Source organism: Dermacentor albipictus, chromosome 8 (genome assembly GCF_038994185.2).
Source record: "Dermacentor albipictus isolate Rhodes 1998 colony chromosome 8, USDA_Dalb.pri_finalv2, whole genome shotgun sequence".
Taxonomy (NCBI): Eukaryota; Metazoa; Arthropoda; class Arachnida; order Ixodida; family Ixodidae; genus Dermacentor; species Dermacentor albipictus.
The window spans coordinates 30,684,465-30,702,491 of record NC_091828.1 but is presented as its reverse complement, the minus strand read 5'-3'; the positions used below and the strand labels follow the sequence as shown (position 1 = coordinate 30,702,491).

The 18,027-nt window shown below is 49.3% G+C and overlaps 1 protein-coding gene across 8 annotated transcripts in view; it reads left to right on the top strand.

The window, feature by feature from the left end:
- LOC135912820 (retinol dehydrogenase 13-like) overlaps positions 1-18,027 on the top strand; it is a 395,668-nt gene that overhangs the window by 53,511 nt on the left and 324,130 nt on the right. For all 8 annotated transcript variants that reach the window (XR_010567791.1, XR_010567788.1, XR_010567790.1 and 5 more), the window contains exons 4-5: positions 1,224-1,438; positions 8,736-9,065. Coding sequence is in view for 1 of the 8 variants with exons in the window: in XM_065445362.1 (XP_065301434.1) it covers positions 1,224-1,438; positions 8,736-9,065 (545 nt within the window). In the remaining 7 variants the exon portion in view is untranslated. The remainder of the gene's footprint in view (positions 1-1,223; positions 1,439-8,735; positions 9,066-18,027) is intronic.

Below are 18,027 nucleotides of genomic sequence, written 5' to 3'. Positions count from 1 at the left end.
TGGGCTATTAAACGAACAATTTCCCATTTTCTGCAAATTGACGTCAAATAACATGGCCGGGGAGCATAGAACGCATCCGTAAAACAATTTCCAGCTATACAAATGGACTACATAGTAAGGCGAATTCGGTTGTGGCCGACAAAACGTGGCAACGCTAACATCCCAACACAGCAGCACTCAAAACGCTTCCGTGAGATACCGTATACTGTCGCCGAAACGAAAGTTGGGTGTGTTAATTAGGGATCGAAATGTGGCCGGCGCCTGGTTTGTTACCCGTGGCCTTCTTTATTATCAGTATGTCTTTTCGCACAGCCCACAGCTCGAGTGCACATTGTCACGCCGTATACCCCTGGACAACTTTCTGTGGCAATGAAGGGAAAGCTATGAGGGCTGAGCTTCTGCAGATGTGTAAATGCGTGAAGTAGTCAGTCAGGACCTTACTAGTGACAGATGCTACGTGGGTGGGTTTCGCGTTTGCCAACACCACCTAAACAAAAAGCTTCAAAATAGGGAAACTTCAATACTGCGTCGTGTCTTTTCTCTTAATTAGGCTTTTCAAATGAGTGGCTCTTCTGTTCTTTTCGCCAAGTTAAACTAACGTGGATGAAAATGTGGGGCTGTTTTCTCAAGTGCTCTCGCTCATTCGCGCTTGTCCTCCGCAGCCTTCCTTTCATGGCAACAGGAAGTTCTCAAGAAAGGTCCATTGTCAATACTGAGTTCCGAATTTAACTCGAACCAGAGCTCCGCAAAATATGTTACTGTCAGCACGTTGATAGCAGCTAGCAAACTCCTCGATGTTTGAAAATTTAATCTCCGAAATCAGAAGCGTCGGCTATTCATATATGGCGCAATGAACCTTAGAGCGCAATCAGTTGTGCTCAAACAAGATTTAGAATACACCTTCATTTGGGTCGCGCATGTAATCTGATCACAGAAGAAAGGTGCAGCTAGAACATAGGCAAGACAGATAACCAGCGAAACTTCCTATATGTAATGGAGCGCCTCCCGCTGAGCAAGAAATTTGACATTTCCTTTAGGAGATAGACCCTTTTACCAGGAATCATGGGCAGGTCACGTCTCTTTCTTCTCTTCCTTTGAGTTTTTCCCCTCGCACCTTGAAATAATGGATGACTACACTAATGGCCTTTTAGAGAGAGATGCCTCAACGAATGTTCGCAGAGTCGTAGACTACACACTTGCGATCATATGTTCAACTCGCGCAGTGCTCCTTCCGAACATGCTGAATACCGAGTACCTGGTGACGAACACCATGGACCAGTTTGTCTTCAAGGTGACCGAGGACTTCGACTACTTGTGGCAGGGCCTGGGCCCCAGGCGGCCCTTCAAGATGGCGCTGCACGACTCCCGCAATGCCGAAGTGTTGCGGCTTGACCGGCCACTTCGCTGTGATTCGTGTCTCTGTTTTTGCTGCCTGCAGGCACGTATATATCGCCAACGTAGCATAAGGCTATAGTTCGGCAGTAGAAAGTGTGCATACTCCGTTCAGAAATGAGGAAACATTGGGCATTTCCGTCACGTCCCCACAATGCTTTCTGGAGCTATCTGCACGTTGAAACAAGAGCAACCTTAAGGATGTAATTATCCGAGACTGCGGCTAAAGAATTGCAGGAACTGAAGCTCTTGCGTTAAATCTACCGTGATACAGTCCAGAGGGAGCGAGGCATAATGGTCGACAGGAGGTAAGGAGAGGAGGCGGACTAATGCTGCAAACGGTCACGTCACGAAAAGAGTGCAGAACAGCGTTGGCACTCTTAGCTCACAGCTCCCATACATGGTGGGCATGTGCGAGAGGCAAAAGACAACGCAAGAAGGAAAGAAAACTTCTACCTGACACCGCAGCCCTTGCGGGTAAATTTAGGTTTAGGGTACGGTACGGTAAGTTTACGTTATTTCCGGGCCGTACAACAACAAACTTCGCCAGCTTTATGGCCTACTCATAGGAAGATTTCGAAGACAGGAGCCGACTTCTCAAAGTGCTGTTCCCAAAACTTTGCAAAACCGGTGTATCTTGACCTTTTTTACCTTTGTATCGGGACTACCTTTAAGACCGCATATGTTTTGTCATTTCCAACGGACCGTCCTCAAGCACGCCCATAGTTACCAGAACTGTGTAACAGGGCTCTGTGGACCGCTTTTTTACCGTCTCTTTAAATGATGTATCCACACTCGTAAAGAACTTCCTTCCGTTATGCGCATGACAAATATATATGTATTTTTTTTTTAAATTCGCAGCCTTTGTGACTGCATTCTACTTGAAAAAGAGGCGTCCGCAGTCGCGATGAGTGCGTGTAAAACAAACTAGTGAAATATGGCTGAGAGGCTTAAGTGATGTCACATACACGCAGTACAGATGAGTCGTATAATGTTTAAAAACAGGGCTAAATCATGCGCCGGACAACAGAATAGAGAATGGGAGGAAGAATGGGTTCTGATGGAAAGCGCCGTGTGTGTCCCATCCTCTATTCGGTTGCGCAGTGTCTTTAGCGCTCCTTTTAAAATATAGTGGAAGCCACTAACCCGCCAAATAAAGCCGTTCTTCAGATGAGTTACCTTCCCCTTACCACCTGGCCAGAGCCACACACTTTTTATAGTGGGAAGTTGGAATCTTGGAATCATGTTCGATTCCAACCTCACATTTTCACCCCCCACACAGTATATCGCTAAGCGCGGTCGAGACACAAAGGATGCAGCTAGTAAAATTTTGGGGGAGTTTTGAAATGCAGGTGTATTTCTTAAGCTGCACACCTCCATCTCGGGCTTCGGTTGGAATATGTCGCTGTCATTTGGAACCTCATTTGCCTGTCTATAGGAAATTGAGTAGACATGAGTTCAAAGAAATGTTTTTCCCTCTACCTGCATATCGCTGCTTCAAGCAAGTCATTCGCGAACGCCAGTCTTGCTCTAAGCCCTACCTTGGTCTAGAACACATGGTCTGCTGACGCACGAAACCTGAGTTAACTTCCTTATTCAAGGTTGTAAATCGTCTAATTGAATACGCGGAAAAATTGGATACCGACAGTATGAAAATTCCGCATAAAATGGCCAAGGTGTCTTGACCTTTTCGTGTGTACACCTCTCCCGCCTCAAAGAATCGCTTGACCAGGGTGCTGCATCCCTGCAGCAAATACTCACAAGAAATTGACATACTTCAAAGACATTTGCATATTTTGTAAGCAGCACTCAAATCAATTTCAGGACCTATTTCTAAAAATGGCATTGTTGTTAGGTAGAAGGGAGGGAGCGGGGGAGAGAGAGAGAGAGAAGAAACTTTATTATAAAGTGAAAGGATTTATGTGGTTGGGGCCCTCAGTCCAGGGCCTCAATGGCTGTCGCCACCGCTCGTGCTCGTCGTATCAGGGCCAGCCAGACCTGAGGCTCGGAGCGACGGAGGATTGCCTCCCACTGCGCATATGTTGGTTGGGGGGATTGTAGAAGAGGGATATCCTTAGGTGGTTTTTGGCACTCAATCGTGACGTGGAACGTCGTCGGTGGTGCACCGCACCCTGGGCAGGTGGTGGGATATAAGGTTGGGGAGAGTTTGTTGAGAAAGAGGAGGTTCGGATACGAGTTGGTTTGAAGCCGTCGCAGTGATACGGCTTCATCCCGGGAGAAAGATTTGGGAGGAGGGTGATATTGCAAGCGCCCTAGTCTGTAAAAGTCTAGAGTGTCCCGGTATGTGTTGGGCAAATTCTGGGAGGCTTGATATGGGTTGCTCGCCTCACTGCCAGGTGCCCGGCAGGTTAGCTCTCGGGCAGCCGCATGAGCGTGGTCATTACCCGACAGTGAGGCATGAGCAGGTGTCCAAATCAGCCTGATGCGTGGTACTGAGGGATCTGGAATGGCGGGGAGCTTACGTGTGCTGGTGAGAGCGCGATTGGCTTCCTGAGGAATATGACCCCTGAGGTAGGCTCGACATGCGTCTTGTGAGTCTGTAATGATGATGTGGTCGTGGTTTGGGGATCTTTCCATGTGACCGACGATGTGGTTGAAAGCGAGTGCTATGGCCAACGTTTCCCCTGTGAGCGTAGCTTTGGTTTGGACGCTACACGAGGTGACGATATTACCTTGATCGTCCGCCACCACCGACACTTGTCTTTCTTTGTTTCTGGTCGCAAGAGCATAGTGGGCAGCGTCGGTATAATAGACGGTGCCCTCCGGCTGGGCGTTGAGGAGTTTCCGAAGGTATCTAACACGTGCATCCCGGCGACCATTATGATGCTCTGGATGCATATTGCGCGGTATGGGCGCTATGGTGAGTAAGGTTCGGATGTTTGATGGGACTGGGACATGCTCTCGCGTAGAGGGTGAATGCTGTGGGTAGCCCAGCCGTGCGAGCAAATGCCTGCCTGTAGGGGTCAGTCTCAATCGCTCGAGTTGTGCCATTCTGTGCGCTTCGATGTGTTCCTCGATGGTATTGTGTACCCCGAGAGCAAGTAGTCGTTCCGTGGAAGCATATACAGGAATTCCGAGTGCTTGTTTGACGGCTCTTCTAATAATTGTGTTTATACGGTTGGGCTGAGAGAGCGTCAGGTTGTGGTATGGGAGGTGATAGGTTAGCCGGCTGATAATGCATGCCTTGACCAACCGCAGCATATCGGCTTCCTTGAGTCCTGAGCGGCGGTTACTAACGCGCCTCATCATACCGATGATTTGCTCGCACTGTCGACCAAGGAGATCTACCGTGAAGTGAGCTTTGGCGTTGGATTGTAGGTGATAACCAAGGATTCGGACCCTTTGTGCAGTGGGAATTGGTATGCCTTGTATTCTCACTTCAATCACTGGAATTGGCGTTTCATAGCTGCTTAGCGGTCGGATTAGTAATAGTTCTGATTTATTTGGCGCACATTCAAGGTCTCCAGTCGCGAGGTATGCCTGCACTATATCCACCGCCGTCTGTAGGCGGTCCTGAATGTCTCCATCCGAGCCGGTGCACGTCCAGAGAGTCAGATCGTCAGCATATATCGCGTGGCATAGCCCCTCAACCTTCTCCAGTAACTGGGGTAGTCTCGCCATAGCTATGTTGAATAGCGTCGGCGAGAGCACCGACCCCTGAGGTGTCCCCGCTCCGGTAACTTTAATGTCTGTTGACCGATATGGGCCCATTCCCACTGTGGCTACACGGTCCTTGAGAAAGGCTCGCACGTAATTGTACATACGGGAGCCACAGTGGGAGTGGGCCAGGTTCTCAAGGATGAGACCATGGGAAACGTTATCGAAAGCTCCTTTGACATCAAGCGCCAAAAGAGCTCTCGTCTGAGCCCTGATGGGGGGGTCAACGAGGTCCTCTTTTATCTGAAGAAGAACATCGTGAGCGGACAAATGGGGGCGAAATCCAAACTGTGTGTGGGAAAAGAAATTTTGCATCTCCAAGAAAGGTTGAAGCCGTTTTAGGATTACATACTCAAGCAGCTTTCCGATGCACGATGTGAGGGAAATCGGCCGTAAATTTTGGATCGACAGGGGTTTTCCGGGCTTGAGCATGAAAGTGATCTCGGCACGTCGCCATTCTAGAGGAAGAGTGCCGGCGTGCCAGTGCTGATTGTACATAGCACAGAGCGTTTCCAGGTCCTCATCCGGGAGATTTCGCAGTAGAGTATAGCGTATCCCGTCCTCTCCGGGTGCGGTGTTCCTATGAATGTCTGCGAGTGCGGCTTTGATTTCTTGGACAGTTATGTCAGTGCCTAGCGGGTCACTTTCTTCACTATACGGATAGTCCGGATAGCTTGGCTTAGAGCCACGGGAGAGATACCTTTGTTCAAGGTCCTTCAGGAGCTGGTCTCCGTCTCCTCCGTACTGGTGGAGGAAAATTTGAAGCTGCCGGTTTTTATGGGATGTCGTGTTTGTCGGATTTATTAGTGACCGAAGGATTGCCCACGTTCTCGCGGTGCCCAGCGTACCACTTAGCTTACCACAAAACGTTTGCCAGTTAGCACTGGTTAGCTGGTCTGCGTATTCCTGAGCTGCTCTCGTAATTTGGGATATTCTGCAGCGCAATTTTCGATTTAACTTTTGCCGCTTCCATCGCTTCGTGAGACCTCGGCGCGCGTCCCACAGATGTAGGAGATGCGGGTCAACCTCGGGGGTCTCTGTCGTCGTGGTTATGCGGCTAGTCGTTTTGTTTAGATCATTGCGTAAATCACTGAGCCAACTGGCATAAGTTTTGGGGCTGTCATCTCCTGAGGCTCGATCCTTACGGATTACGCGAAGTTTGGTCCAATTTGTGATGCAAATTTTCTTTTCAGGGCGTTTGTAACTTGTGTGATTGATGCGGATAATGAGAATATGGTGATCGCTACCCAGCGTCTCGCCAGTGTTCAGCCACTCGCCCTGGACCCCCCTGGTGAAAGTGAGATCCGGGCAAGTGTCTCTCTCGACGCTATTTCCCTGGCGACTAGGCTGGGTATGATCTGTTATGAGGGTGAATCGGTGATTATGTGTGAGGTCCCAAAGCCGCGTGCCCTTTGGTGTGTTACTGCGATAGCCCCAGGCCACGTGTGCGGCATTGAAGTCACCGCACACTACGGAAACCGGGCCCAACTTGATGAGTTCCAAGAGTAGATACTGAAAATTGTCCCACCGAGCCCGAGGTGCACTGTATACATTTAAGATGTACAGGCTATTTTGTCTCGTGTCCGCGGGGACAACCTCGATGATTTGATGAGGGATATCTGACGTGAGAGTACTATGGGTATATGTGAGTTTCCTGGACACAAGCGCGCACACTTTCGCCTCGTCCGAGCCCCTAATGGCCTCGTAGCCACTGATAGTTACAAGGGTGGCGCCCGGCTCTTGGAGAAGTATGATGTCCGGCGGTTCTGACGATGCGGCAACGTACTGTTGCAGCGAGCCCCGTTTAGAACGATACCCCCTGCAATTCCACTGCCACATCGTCAGTCCCGCCGTTCTATTTTGCATTTGCATTGCAGGCGCCATCATTCTGTAGCTGGGCTGGGCGAACGTACGGGTGAGCGCGCTCGCTTGTCGCTAGTGACGGCGCTGAGGTTGGTGTAGCGCGTGCGACTAGTGAAGATGAGGAGGAGGAGGATGATTTAGGGGGAAGGGGTTGTGCCGTGAGCTCTCTCACGCTCTGCTTGAGGCATTGTGCTCCGGCAGCAACTGCGCATTTCGCTACTGTCCATAAGGGGAACTGACGCTCGCGGCTCAATGTCGCACCCCATATATGAAGAACAACGGGAACGCAGTGAGGGAGGGAGAGGGGATGGCTTCGACTCAGCGAACAAGTGCGTACCTTGCGCGGCCGCGGTCCGTCGCATACGCCGTAGCTTGAAGTGAACGTTCATACGGCTCATACCTTCGTGTGCGCTGGGCTCTCGCCGTTCTTGCGTTGAAGCGATGTGACGAATGTCATTTCAATCGCTGCTGATACCGCACTTGCTCGCACCATCGTTCTGACAGCGAATCTCCGCGCTCATCAACTGCAATGCGTTCATGTTTGTTTGTGCGCGCTGAATACTATGCTTGTTAATTGTATTAGTAAACGAAAGTTTGCAAGCTTATACGGCCGTTAAAACTACTATCCTTACTTGGGTAGCTACGTACGAATTTCCTATCGCAATCGACGATTAACCTTTCACGCGAACCTGCGAATTGTTTGGAAATGGCAATGGTATAGAATGTGCACTTTTATTCCTGTTTGTTGGTTTATATAGGGATGCGTATGATCGTTTTTAAGTGCTTTAGGAATTTTTAGAAATCACACTTTAAAGATCATATAGATAGCCTTTGAGCTAGGTTATTCCGAAGTGGTCATAATTTGCACGAGAAATCAAAACGCATATTGAACTAATTCAAAAACTTAGTAGTTATCGTGGTAATTTCAAATTACGAATTGTATCCAGTGAGCTTGCCCGATGTATCAGCTTGGAATGAATTTATAGAATGACACCAAATTTCCAGATATGCGTTACAACTATATCGCAAGGATGCACGGTTGTTCCATTGACTTATTTTGTGCATTGAACACAGCAGTAAGTGGTACGCCCATGTATTTCGTCACACACGAATCATATCTTGAAACTAATGTCCCCCTAGATATTCATTCAAAGTGGTACGATACGTTTTGCAAAGTCCGCGGCTGCAAATAATCAATTCCAATGAGCCATAATGTATTCAAAACGTGAATAACTGAGCTTTTCTTAAACACTTGAACAATTGTTTCCATTTCTCGTACATGTTCTCCTATTCGAATAATCCATTTCAAAGACAATATTTATGCTACCTTCTCAAAATTTTAAAACTTGAAAACCATAACCCCGCGTTTGTCTCTATACACATGCCACTCCCTTGAAACTCATGTTGTTCCCGGACACGTCAATAAAATTGATTATCATTGGGATTATGATCGTTATTACTATTACTATACTAAGTAGCTAGGTACGTAAGTATCATAGGAGCCCACAGAAGGTTTCAGCAGACCTAGCAAAATATCTGTAGATATTGCTTATCTATAACAAAGACTATTATTAGTAGTATTAGTATTTTTGGACATTGCAGAATTCTCGTTTAAGGTTTAATGTGTTTGGTGTATAATGCCCAGAGTTTCCCACGTTTTGCTTATCATTTCCTTTTGTTCTTACCTGTCCTTTGTAGGTTTATTTGTTGACAATATGCGTGCGCGAGCTCTTGCACATTAGGGTTGCTCTAAGGCATGGTAAACAAATTATTACTATTATCATTCGCTTTCTTGTGTACAGAAAATGGACGTGCGTGATCATTCAGGTGCAACGATCGGCTCCGTCAAGATGCAGTGCACCCTGATATATCCGAATTTCTCAGTGCTGGACAGCGAGAAAAACGCTATCCTGCTGATTAAGGGGCCCTGCTGCACAAGATCAATCTGTTGTGAGAACGTGAAGTTCGATATCGTAACCATGGACGGCGTCACGAAGATTGGCGCGATAACGAAGCTCTGGGGCGGATTGTTCAATGAAGCCTGCAGCATAGCCGACAGCTTCGCGGTCACCTTCCCCTTCGATTTGGATGTCAAGATGAAGGCCGTGCTGCTCGGTGCCGTCATTCTACTTGTGAGTAGATGGTTGATTGATTCTCCAATGTTGGCGCGTTCGAGCGCTATCAATTTAGACGGCCTGGTGATTATTGCTTGCACTGAAATCTTAGTGCACGACCATTGTTGCATTTAGCATCGATCCATGCGCGACCACCGCTGCCGTGGAGTTGAACCGGCGATCCCGTGCACAGCAGTGGAACGCCACAGCCAGCGAGTGGCCGCGGCGGCTAACTGCAAGTGGACGGGAGCAAGCTCATACACACTCAGACCATGTCGTCGGAGCTTGACAATGGGCGAAAAAACACACCCTAACAACACTACTCGCGGAGGGCTATGCTTCAAGGGGCAGCATTGTCCGTAGCTCACTTTTCTGGAAACAATGACTTTCGGGATGTTTGGAGAGACTATAGCACAGTATGCGTCCGCTGGTCAGCTTTTCAGCACAGTGCCGAGCACTCGACGCCCTGAGCCCGGTGTCAGGGACGCGTTTGGCCGTAGTTCAAGCGAAATATCGCGAAAGTTCTGGTAATCTCTAAAAGCCAACGACCGAGAATGCCGCCCTGGAATCTTACATGTATTAACGGTGTCACTATGGCTAGGTACTGCAATCATTTGCGATTTCCCACTGAGCATCTTTCCGCAAGGAACGTTACTGGACGTTGCACTTTATTGCCTGTTCGTCGCCCAGTAGGCCGATATACATACAGCATCCTTTTAGTGCGTTAAGATTAGGAGCGTCAACGTGGAAAATATGTATGCGTGGGAAGTACGGGAAACCGGTCATGGAGTAGAAGTAAAATATATATTGTGACAAGGCGTGACGTGTTTATTCAGAAGGCTTGGCACGAAAGCATTGGATGGGACGAGACCGCTAGGCCGAACATTGGCCGTGCGGGGAACTAGTGTGCATCAAGCTACTATCCTTGTCGGCCTACCGTCGCACCTTTTCCCTCTCACCTGCAGCATATGGAACATGACGGCGACATGGACACAGAAAATTGACTTGTAATGTCCGCATAATTACTATCGCAACACATCAGAAAGAAAAGAAAAGGTAGGATCGTTTCACATAATTTTCCTTGATGAAAATGTGGCACTGCAATGCTAGGCACAATTTCGACATTTGTTGCGCACGGAACCTGTAGACGTGACGGTGCTAGGGCGAACCGGGCGAACAGATTATAGCTGTGACGAGATTGGATTGTGAAGGTCATGTGCTCTGATGAGTGTCGGAGGCGCGGCAGAGTGAAATGGAAAATTGAGCAGCACCAAGGAACGCTCGCTGGGGTTGAAGCGCCTGCGCCTCCCGCTGGCGGCGTTCCTCGTCGCGCCAGCATTGGGGCTCTACGTTGTGCAAGCGCATCCGTTTATTCAGTAACCCTCCCCCCCCCACCCCCCCCCCGGAGTGCTTAGCGTAATTTATACTTCCCACAGAGCTTTAAGATTCTTTATTCTTGTTTAATATTTACAATAAACAACTTGGCTGCGCCTTGATATTGCCTACAATGAAATCGCGTCCTTTGAGGACAGCTATAATGGATACGGCTGTGATCGCAAGGTTAAAAGAGGCGGCGGTGTCCTTTTGGCAATTAAAGAAACAATTACTTCGCACATCGTTAACACAAATGGTGATCTATAGCTTGTATGGGCCGTATGTATAAGCAACTCTGCGAATGTCTTGATTAGTATTTGTTACCGCCCTCCTGACCCCACTCATTGCTTTACTAATGAACTCCAGTCTAGCATCGAGAAAGAAACACATTTCGACTAACTTCACTTTTCTTGGCTATTTAATTCTTCCTCTAATTGACTGGCTGCAATGATCTCTATCATGTATTTCCTTAACAGATTTCATGAAGCTGCCCATAGACTACAATGTATCGCCGATTTTTCGTTAGCCGACTCGCGGCACTAACCTTTGAGACCAAATTCAGACGAACGCCCCTGAGACTACGGGGGAGGTTGGACATCTAGACGGTTTTAGTGATCACACTTTACTTCATATAACCATTAGATAGAGAGAGAAATTTATTTACAGAAAGGCAGAGAGGTCGACCGGAGCTAGAACTTGCTCTGGCCTGCTACTCTACACTGGGGAAGAGGGACGGGGAGGGAAAGGGCTGATGAATGATGATGGTATAAGGAAGAGATGCGTATATACAGATTCACAGAGTTGTGGACTCTCTTAAGCCGTGCGTCCAGCCCAGTGGCTTGGAGAAAAGCTATAGCAGCTCTTGTTACCAGGGCTGCACTGTTTGCATTAGGCCAAGGACCTAAAAGAAACTCCTCCGATAGCAGTCTCTCGTGGATCTTTGCAATGGAAGAGACAAGTTGCTGTCATTCTTGCACGTAAGCGGGACATACACAAAATATATGTTCAAGTGTTTCTGGCACCTTACAGCATTCAAAGTTTGGGCTAGTATCATTGGCACCTATCCTGTGCCTATAACGGTTGGTGAATGCGACACCAAGCGGATTCCGGTGCACCATGCTCGTGTGGTTTCTTTTGAGCTTGTGAAACATACGAAATTTCATTTCTTGGCCCCATTTGTGTAATCGTTTGTGTCGTCGATCTGGTTGGGTCCAGTGTTCTAACGTAAAGTTGCGGTTTACGCGACGAAGTAGGGCATTTGTGTCTGTACGTGAGAACGGAATGCGTACTTCACAAGCATTATGTAAAGCATTTTTCGCTTCAGCGTCTGCCTATTCGTTCCCGATCAGGCCACAGTGTGAGGGTATCCACTCAAAGGTGACGTTGTGGCCGTTTCTAGTTGCGTGGTCGAGGCGTTCTGTAATTTCTATAGCCATGGAATAATACGGGCCCCGTCTGAGGACACAGTCAATCGTTTGAAGAGCTGGCTTGCAATCGCAGAATATTGTCCATGCGTAAGGAGGCTCGTCAGAGAGAAATCGAAGTGCTAACCGGATAGCAACAAGTTCTGCGGCAGTTGATGTTGAGCTATGGTCTAGGTTAAACCACCGAGCGATGATCATATGTGCAATGACGAAGGCTGCAGTGGAGGCATATGGTCTGACAGAGCTATCGGTATGCACGTGTGCAGTATCTCCGTAATTTGCAGAAATGTGCGACAGGGTGTGTTGCCTGAGGACAATAGATGCAACGGATGACATTTTAATAATTCCCGGTATCTCCAATGTAACGACAGGTTTAGGCAGAACCCACGGGGGTATTCTTGGAATACAGGCGGGAGAAAATCTCGAGGGCAAAACGCCTTGACTGCGTGATATTGTCCTTCAAAAGCTGGAACCTGGGTGGGTGGCAGGGAGCGATGACTGAGAATGGTGACTGTGTCGGGTCAACACGCGAAGGTACATTCGAAGAGGCTCGCAGAGCAAGTATACCCCAATAGGACAAGCACGAGTTTTCGCTATTGTTCCATTGGTTGACGTGCATCGTGGGAGGCCTAAGCATGTGCGCAATGCTTGAGCTTGAATGCTCTCCAGCGCGCGCACACAGCTAAGTCCCATGCTTGAGAGCGCCGCAATGCTGTACCGTATATACCCTATGAATAGTGCTTGGTACCATTGGAGTAATGACGACTCCGAGGGGCCCCATCTTGTTCCTGCAACGACGCGAAGGACTTGAACAAAACTCTTCAGCTTTGACTTCAGTGCGGCGACGTGTCTTGACCAAGATAATCCCCGGTCTACGACTAAGCCAAGGAATCTGTGCAGTGTAACAGTAGGTATCGCTACTCCGTTAACGATTATCGGATACCTGGTCATTTGTTTTCGCATGAATGTAATCATAGAAATTTTTTCTGTTGAGAGTTGGAGGCCTTGACGCCACAGATACTTAGCTGTGATTGTCACTGCACGTTCAAGCCTAGCGCGCATTTGGGGACGGGTGGCTCCAGATGTCCATATGGATATGTCGTCCGCATATGCGCTAATCTTCACCGTGCTAGGAAGTTCGGATGCAAGGCGAAGTAACCATTAGTGGTCCTTTAGTATTTGCGGGAGTTACAGAAACGTCAATACGCGATTATAACAAGTAGATGTCGCTGTGTGGTGGGGTCATAAGCATAATAAATCATCGATCAGATGACGGCTAACAACTTCTCAATCCAAGAAAACACATGTGTTCCAGTTCAGTTGTGCCATTGCGCATGTACCGACGATCGAGGGCTAGTCATCAAACTGATACTCCGGATATAGTAGGCCATGCAGGGAGGAAACGCGGTCCTTGCTTCGAAATTGCACACTATTTCTTAAATTAACACATGCGGTAAGTTATTAGAACATATCTTCCATAAGCATATCAGCAGGTTTTTTAGCGATATTACCATTATTGCGGAGTTGCAACATGGGTTCCGTGTTTGGCCACTCACTTGTCACACTGCTCCTCGAATTCACTGATCATGTTTCGTTGCCACTAACCACTCGTGGACACATAGACGTCATCTTTATTGATTACGCGAAAGGATTTGACACAGTTCGCCACAAAAAAAAAATTAACGTTAAACTACTCTCGGTTCTTAAAAATGAGGAAATACTTGTCCGGCAGACTAGATCATTAGATTCGAGGTCTGTCATCGTTCCTCTTAACACGCTCACTCGTTGTCAGCTACCGTTCATTCAGGTGTCTGCCAGCGCTCCGTGTTGGGGCCACTATGATCCATTACACACACACACACACGCATATATATATATATATATATATATATATATATATATATATATATATATATATATATATATATATATATATATATTGCCACCTGGTGTTTTGAGCCAGCGAACATTCAGCATTGCGTGCCCAGCAAAACGGCGAAGAAGACGACGAAGTCGAAGATCCCGCGCCAGCTGGAGAACCATCGCTCAGTGCTTGGCATTTTTCATCTCTGGCTGATCCTACTGTCACTTATTCTTGTGTTAGAGCGTGACAAACTGGTGGAGGTGCGGGGTAATTTAATCTATGCACCACACCCCTCCGAGCAGTAGGAGCTCCAGCCCTGTACCGGTGGTTACGCCTGTACACCGCGCCAGCAGAAGGATCCGTGGACAAGCCGCTGAGTTTGGACTCCTCCCAGAGAAAATGGCAGCTCCGACCACGCCAACAGGTATGGAAGGCCCAACGCCGATTCATTGTACGCTGCTGAATCCGCGAACGCCAAATCCCTTCCACGGCGCCATACATGAGGATGTTGAAGACTGGCTGGTCCACTATGAACGTGTTGCCGCTTTCAACAAGTGGGATGACGCAGAGAAACTGAAAAACGTATATTTCAGCCTTAACGATGGTGCACGTGTTTGGTACGAGAACCGTGCAGATGCCCTAAATTCATGGGCAGAATTCAAACGCCGGATTCTTGCGACGTACGCGAGCCCTGATCGCCGGGAGCGAGCTGAGCGTGATCTTCAGTCCCGTATACAAATGCCGAACGAAGGTGTCGGAATGTATGTCGAGGACATGACGCGGCTCTTTCGCCGAGCCGACCCCAGCATGTCGGAAGAAAAGAAGGTGCGGTACCTGATGCGCGGAGTGAAAGAGCAGCTGTTCGGTGGTCTCGTGCGCAGTCCTCCCAAAACAGTGTCAGAATTTCTTTCCGAGGCCGTCACCATTGAGCAGACGCTTCGGCAGCGGGCACCATCCTACGAACGCCAAGTGAACGCTGCCTCACCTACGGACTTCTTCGGAGCTCTCGGGGGCCACGTCGATTTCTTTCGAGAGCTCATTCGTTCCGTCATCCGCGAAGAACTCCAGAAGCTGTCGGTACCCTCACAGCCGACGCTCAACTCCTTGTCCAGCGTTCTCCGTGACGAAGTCCAGCAAGCGCTAAGAGAACCACCCTTGAACACCGAAGCTCGACCACTAAGCACTGACAGCTCCCTCATGTCGTATGCGCAAGCTTTGAGGCAACCTGCCCCACCTCCCTCCCCGCTTCGCACCGCGTGCCCGGCCATGCTACAGCCCGTCCAAGCGGCCTCGTATTACCAGGACCACCGACAGGCCCCAAGGAAATCAGACGTGTGGCGGGCACCTGATCGCCGTCCCCTTTGCTTTCACTGTGGCGAAGCTGGGCACGTCTATCGACAGTGCTCCTATCGCTAGCTCGGACTACGCGGATTTTCAGCAAACTCGCCGCGACCTAGGTTCGGCCAGCGTCCTCCTGAAATTGAACAATACGTTGCCCAACAGTGCGGATCCCCATCAACTCGACACCAGTCACGCTCCCCTTCGCCGCGGCGGTTTTTGCCGACTCGCCGTCCGTATTCGAGTGTGGTGCGGGGTCGGTCGCTCAGCCCGCGCCGGGAAAACTAACCACAGCGACCTTCGGGAGCGAGGCCGCTCAGTCTGGACGTGCTCAAGGACCCCTACTGACGCGTACGCGGACCGAAGATACATCGACGACGACGGTACCTGCTGATTACAGAAAAAGAATTTCCTTGGACATTCCTGTACTCCTCGACGGTCGCGAATTGACTGCTTTAGTGGACACTGGAGCGGATTATTCTATAATCAGCGAAAAAGTGGCCACCCTTCTGAAGAAAGTGACAACGCCTTGGAATCAAGCGCCAGTTCGTACAGCTGGCGGGCACATCGTCACCCCACTCGGCATGTGCACGGCAAGAATACAGATTCGCGGCTCTACGTTTGTTGCCAGCTTAAGCATTCTCCCTCAGTGTTCTCGAGACCTAATCATCGGCATGGACTTTCTCCGGGAGCACGGAGCTATCATCGACATTCGCCAACGCCTCGTCACTTTCTCGACAAAGAGCGCGGCAGCGACGACCAACACCATCCACCCTCAAGCACCTCTTCGTGTCGTCGACGACGCTGTCCTGTTACCACCACGTGCAAGTGTCGTGGTTCAGGTGGCATGTGACAGACTCTTACACGGTGAAGCGGTCGCAGAAAGCAATCGCTCTCTGCTGCTTTCTCAAGGTGTTTGCGTAGCAAGAAGCCTTATTGATCTGCATGATGGCCACTGTGAGGTTCTTGTCACGAACTTCAGCTACGAACACCGGCACCTTTTCCCCGGTACTGTCATCGCCTACGCCGACCCGATCGCTGACGTCACGGAGTGTTTTGTTTCCGAGGCAATCGACAATGCTGAACCATCTATACGCAACGTCGACATTAGTCCTACGCTTCCTGAAGAGAACAAACAACACCTCCGTGAGCTGTTGCTCCAGTTCCACTCTTGCTTTGCACGGTCGTCGAAGATACGTCAAACGTCGATTACGAAACACGGTATCATCACCTATGACGACGTGTCCCCCATACGGCAACTGCCTTATCGTGTTTCCGCGACCGAACGACATGCCATTCAAACGCAGGTGAAGGAAATGCTTCAAGACGGCGTAATACAGCCTTCATGCAGTCCCTGGTCATCGCCAGTCGTTCTCGTTAAAAAGAAAGATGGCACGCTTCGGTTTTGTGTTGACTACCGGAAGCTAAACAACGTCACAAAGAAAGACGTGTACCCGTTGCCTCGTGTCGACGATTCTCTGGATAGATTGAGGCGCGCGAAGTATTTCTCCTCTATCGATCTGAAAAGTGGCTACTGGCAAATTGAAGTAGATGAGCGGGACCGTGAGAAAACCGCGTTTGTGACTCCGGACGGCCTTTACGAATTTAGAGTACTCCCTTTCGGCCTCTGTTCCGCGCCAGCCACATTCCAGCGAATGATGGATACAGTTCTCGCTGACCTCAAATGGAAAAGCTACGTCGTCTATCTCGATGATGTCGTTATCTTTTCGGAGACTTTTGACGAGCACCTTCGACGGCTTCGGAATGTACTCGAAGCCATTCGATCGGCTGACCTTACACTCAAGCCAGAGAAATGCCATTTCGGTTACGAGGAACTGAAGTTCCTTGGTCACGTCGTGAGCGCGACAGGTGTTCGGCCCGATCCCGAGAAGACTGATGCTGTAGCTGCTTTCCCCACTCCAACCGACAAGAAAAGTGTCCGACGGTTTTTGGGCTTGTGTGCCTACTATCGGCGCTTCATTGAAAATTTTTCGAAGATTGCAGAGCCGCTATTTCGCCTTACACGTGACGACGTACCATTCCTCTGGACTGATGAACAACAGATTGCCTTTGCGGAGCTACAACGTCGATTGTCTTCTCCTCCCGTGCTCGGTCATTTTGATGAGGATGCTGACACAGAAGTACGCACTGACGCCAGCAATATCGGTCTCGGAGCTATCCTGGTGCAACGGCAAGACGGAACTGAACGAGTTATCGCCTACGCGAGCCGCACTCTGTCACGGGCAGAGTCAAATTATTCCACCACAGAGAAGGAGTGCCTTGCGGTTATTTGGGCTACTACAAAGTTTAGGCCGTATCTCTACGGGCGGCCATTTAAAGTGGTGACCGATCATCACGCTTTGTACTGGTTGACCAACCTCCGAGACCCTTCTGGACGATTGGCACGTTGGAGTCTGCGACTCCAGGAGTTTGACATCACCATCGTATACAAGTCTGTATACAAGTCTGCAAGTCACCATCGTATACAAGTCTGTATACACGCTATCACGAGCACCTGTTGCATCTCAGAATCCTGACGAGGAAGACGAGAGCGCCTTCCTGGGAGCCCTCAGCAGACCGGACCTACTCGTTAAACAACGATCGGAGGCTGAGTTAAGGCCCATCATTGATCACTTAGAAGGCGGCATCGCGCCCATTCCTCGCCCACTTTCGCGACGGTTGTCGTCATTTTGCCTTCGAGAGGGCATCCTATACAAAAGAAACACAGGTGCCGGCGACAAGCCACATCTTCTAGTAGTTCCTCAAGCCCTTCGCGACGACATCCTATTAGCCTGCCACGACGAGCCGACATCTGGTCACTTGGGTTACTCAAGGACTCTGGACAGGGTACGGCAAATGTACTACTGGCCTGGCCTGACTGCTTGCGTCAAACGCTACGTGAAAGGATGCCGTGAATGCCAGCGCCGAAAGTCACCACCCTTCAAGCCTGCAGGCCTTCTACGACCCATCGACCCTCCAC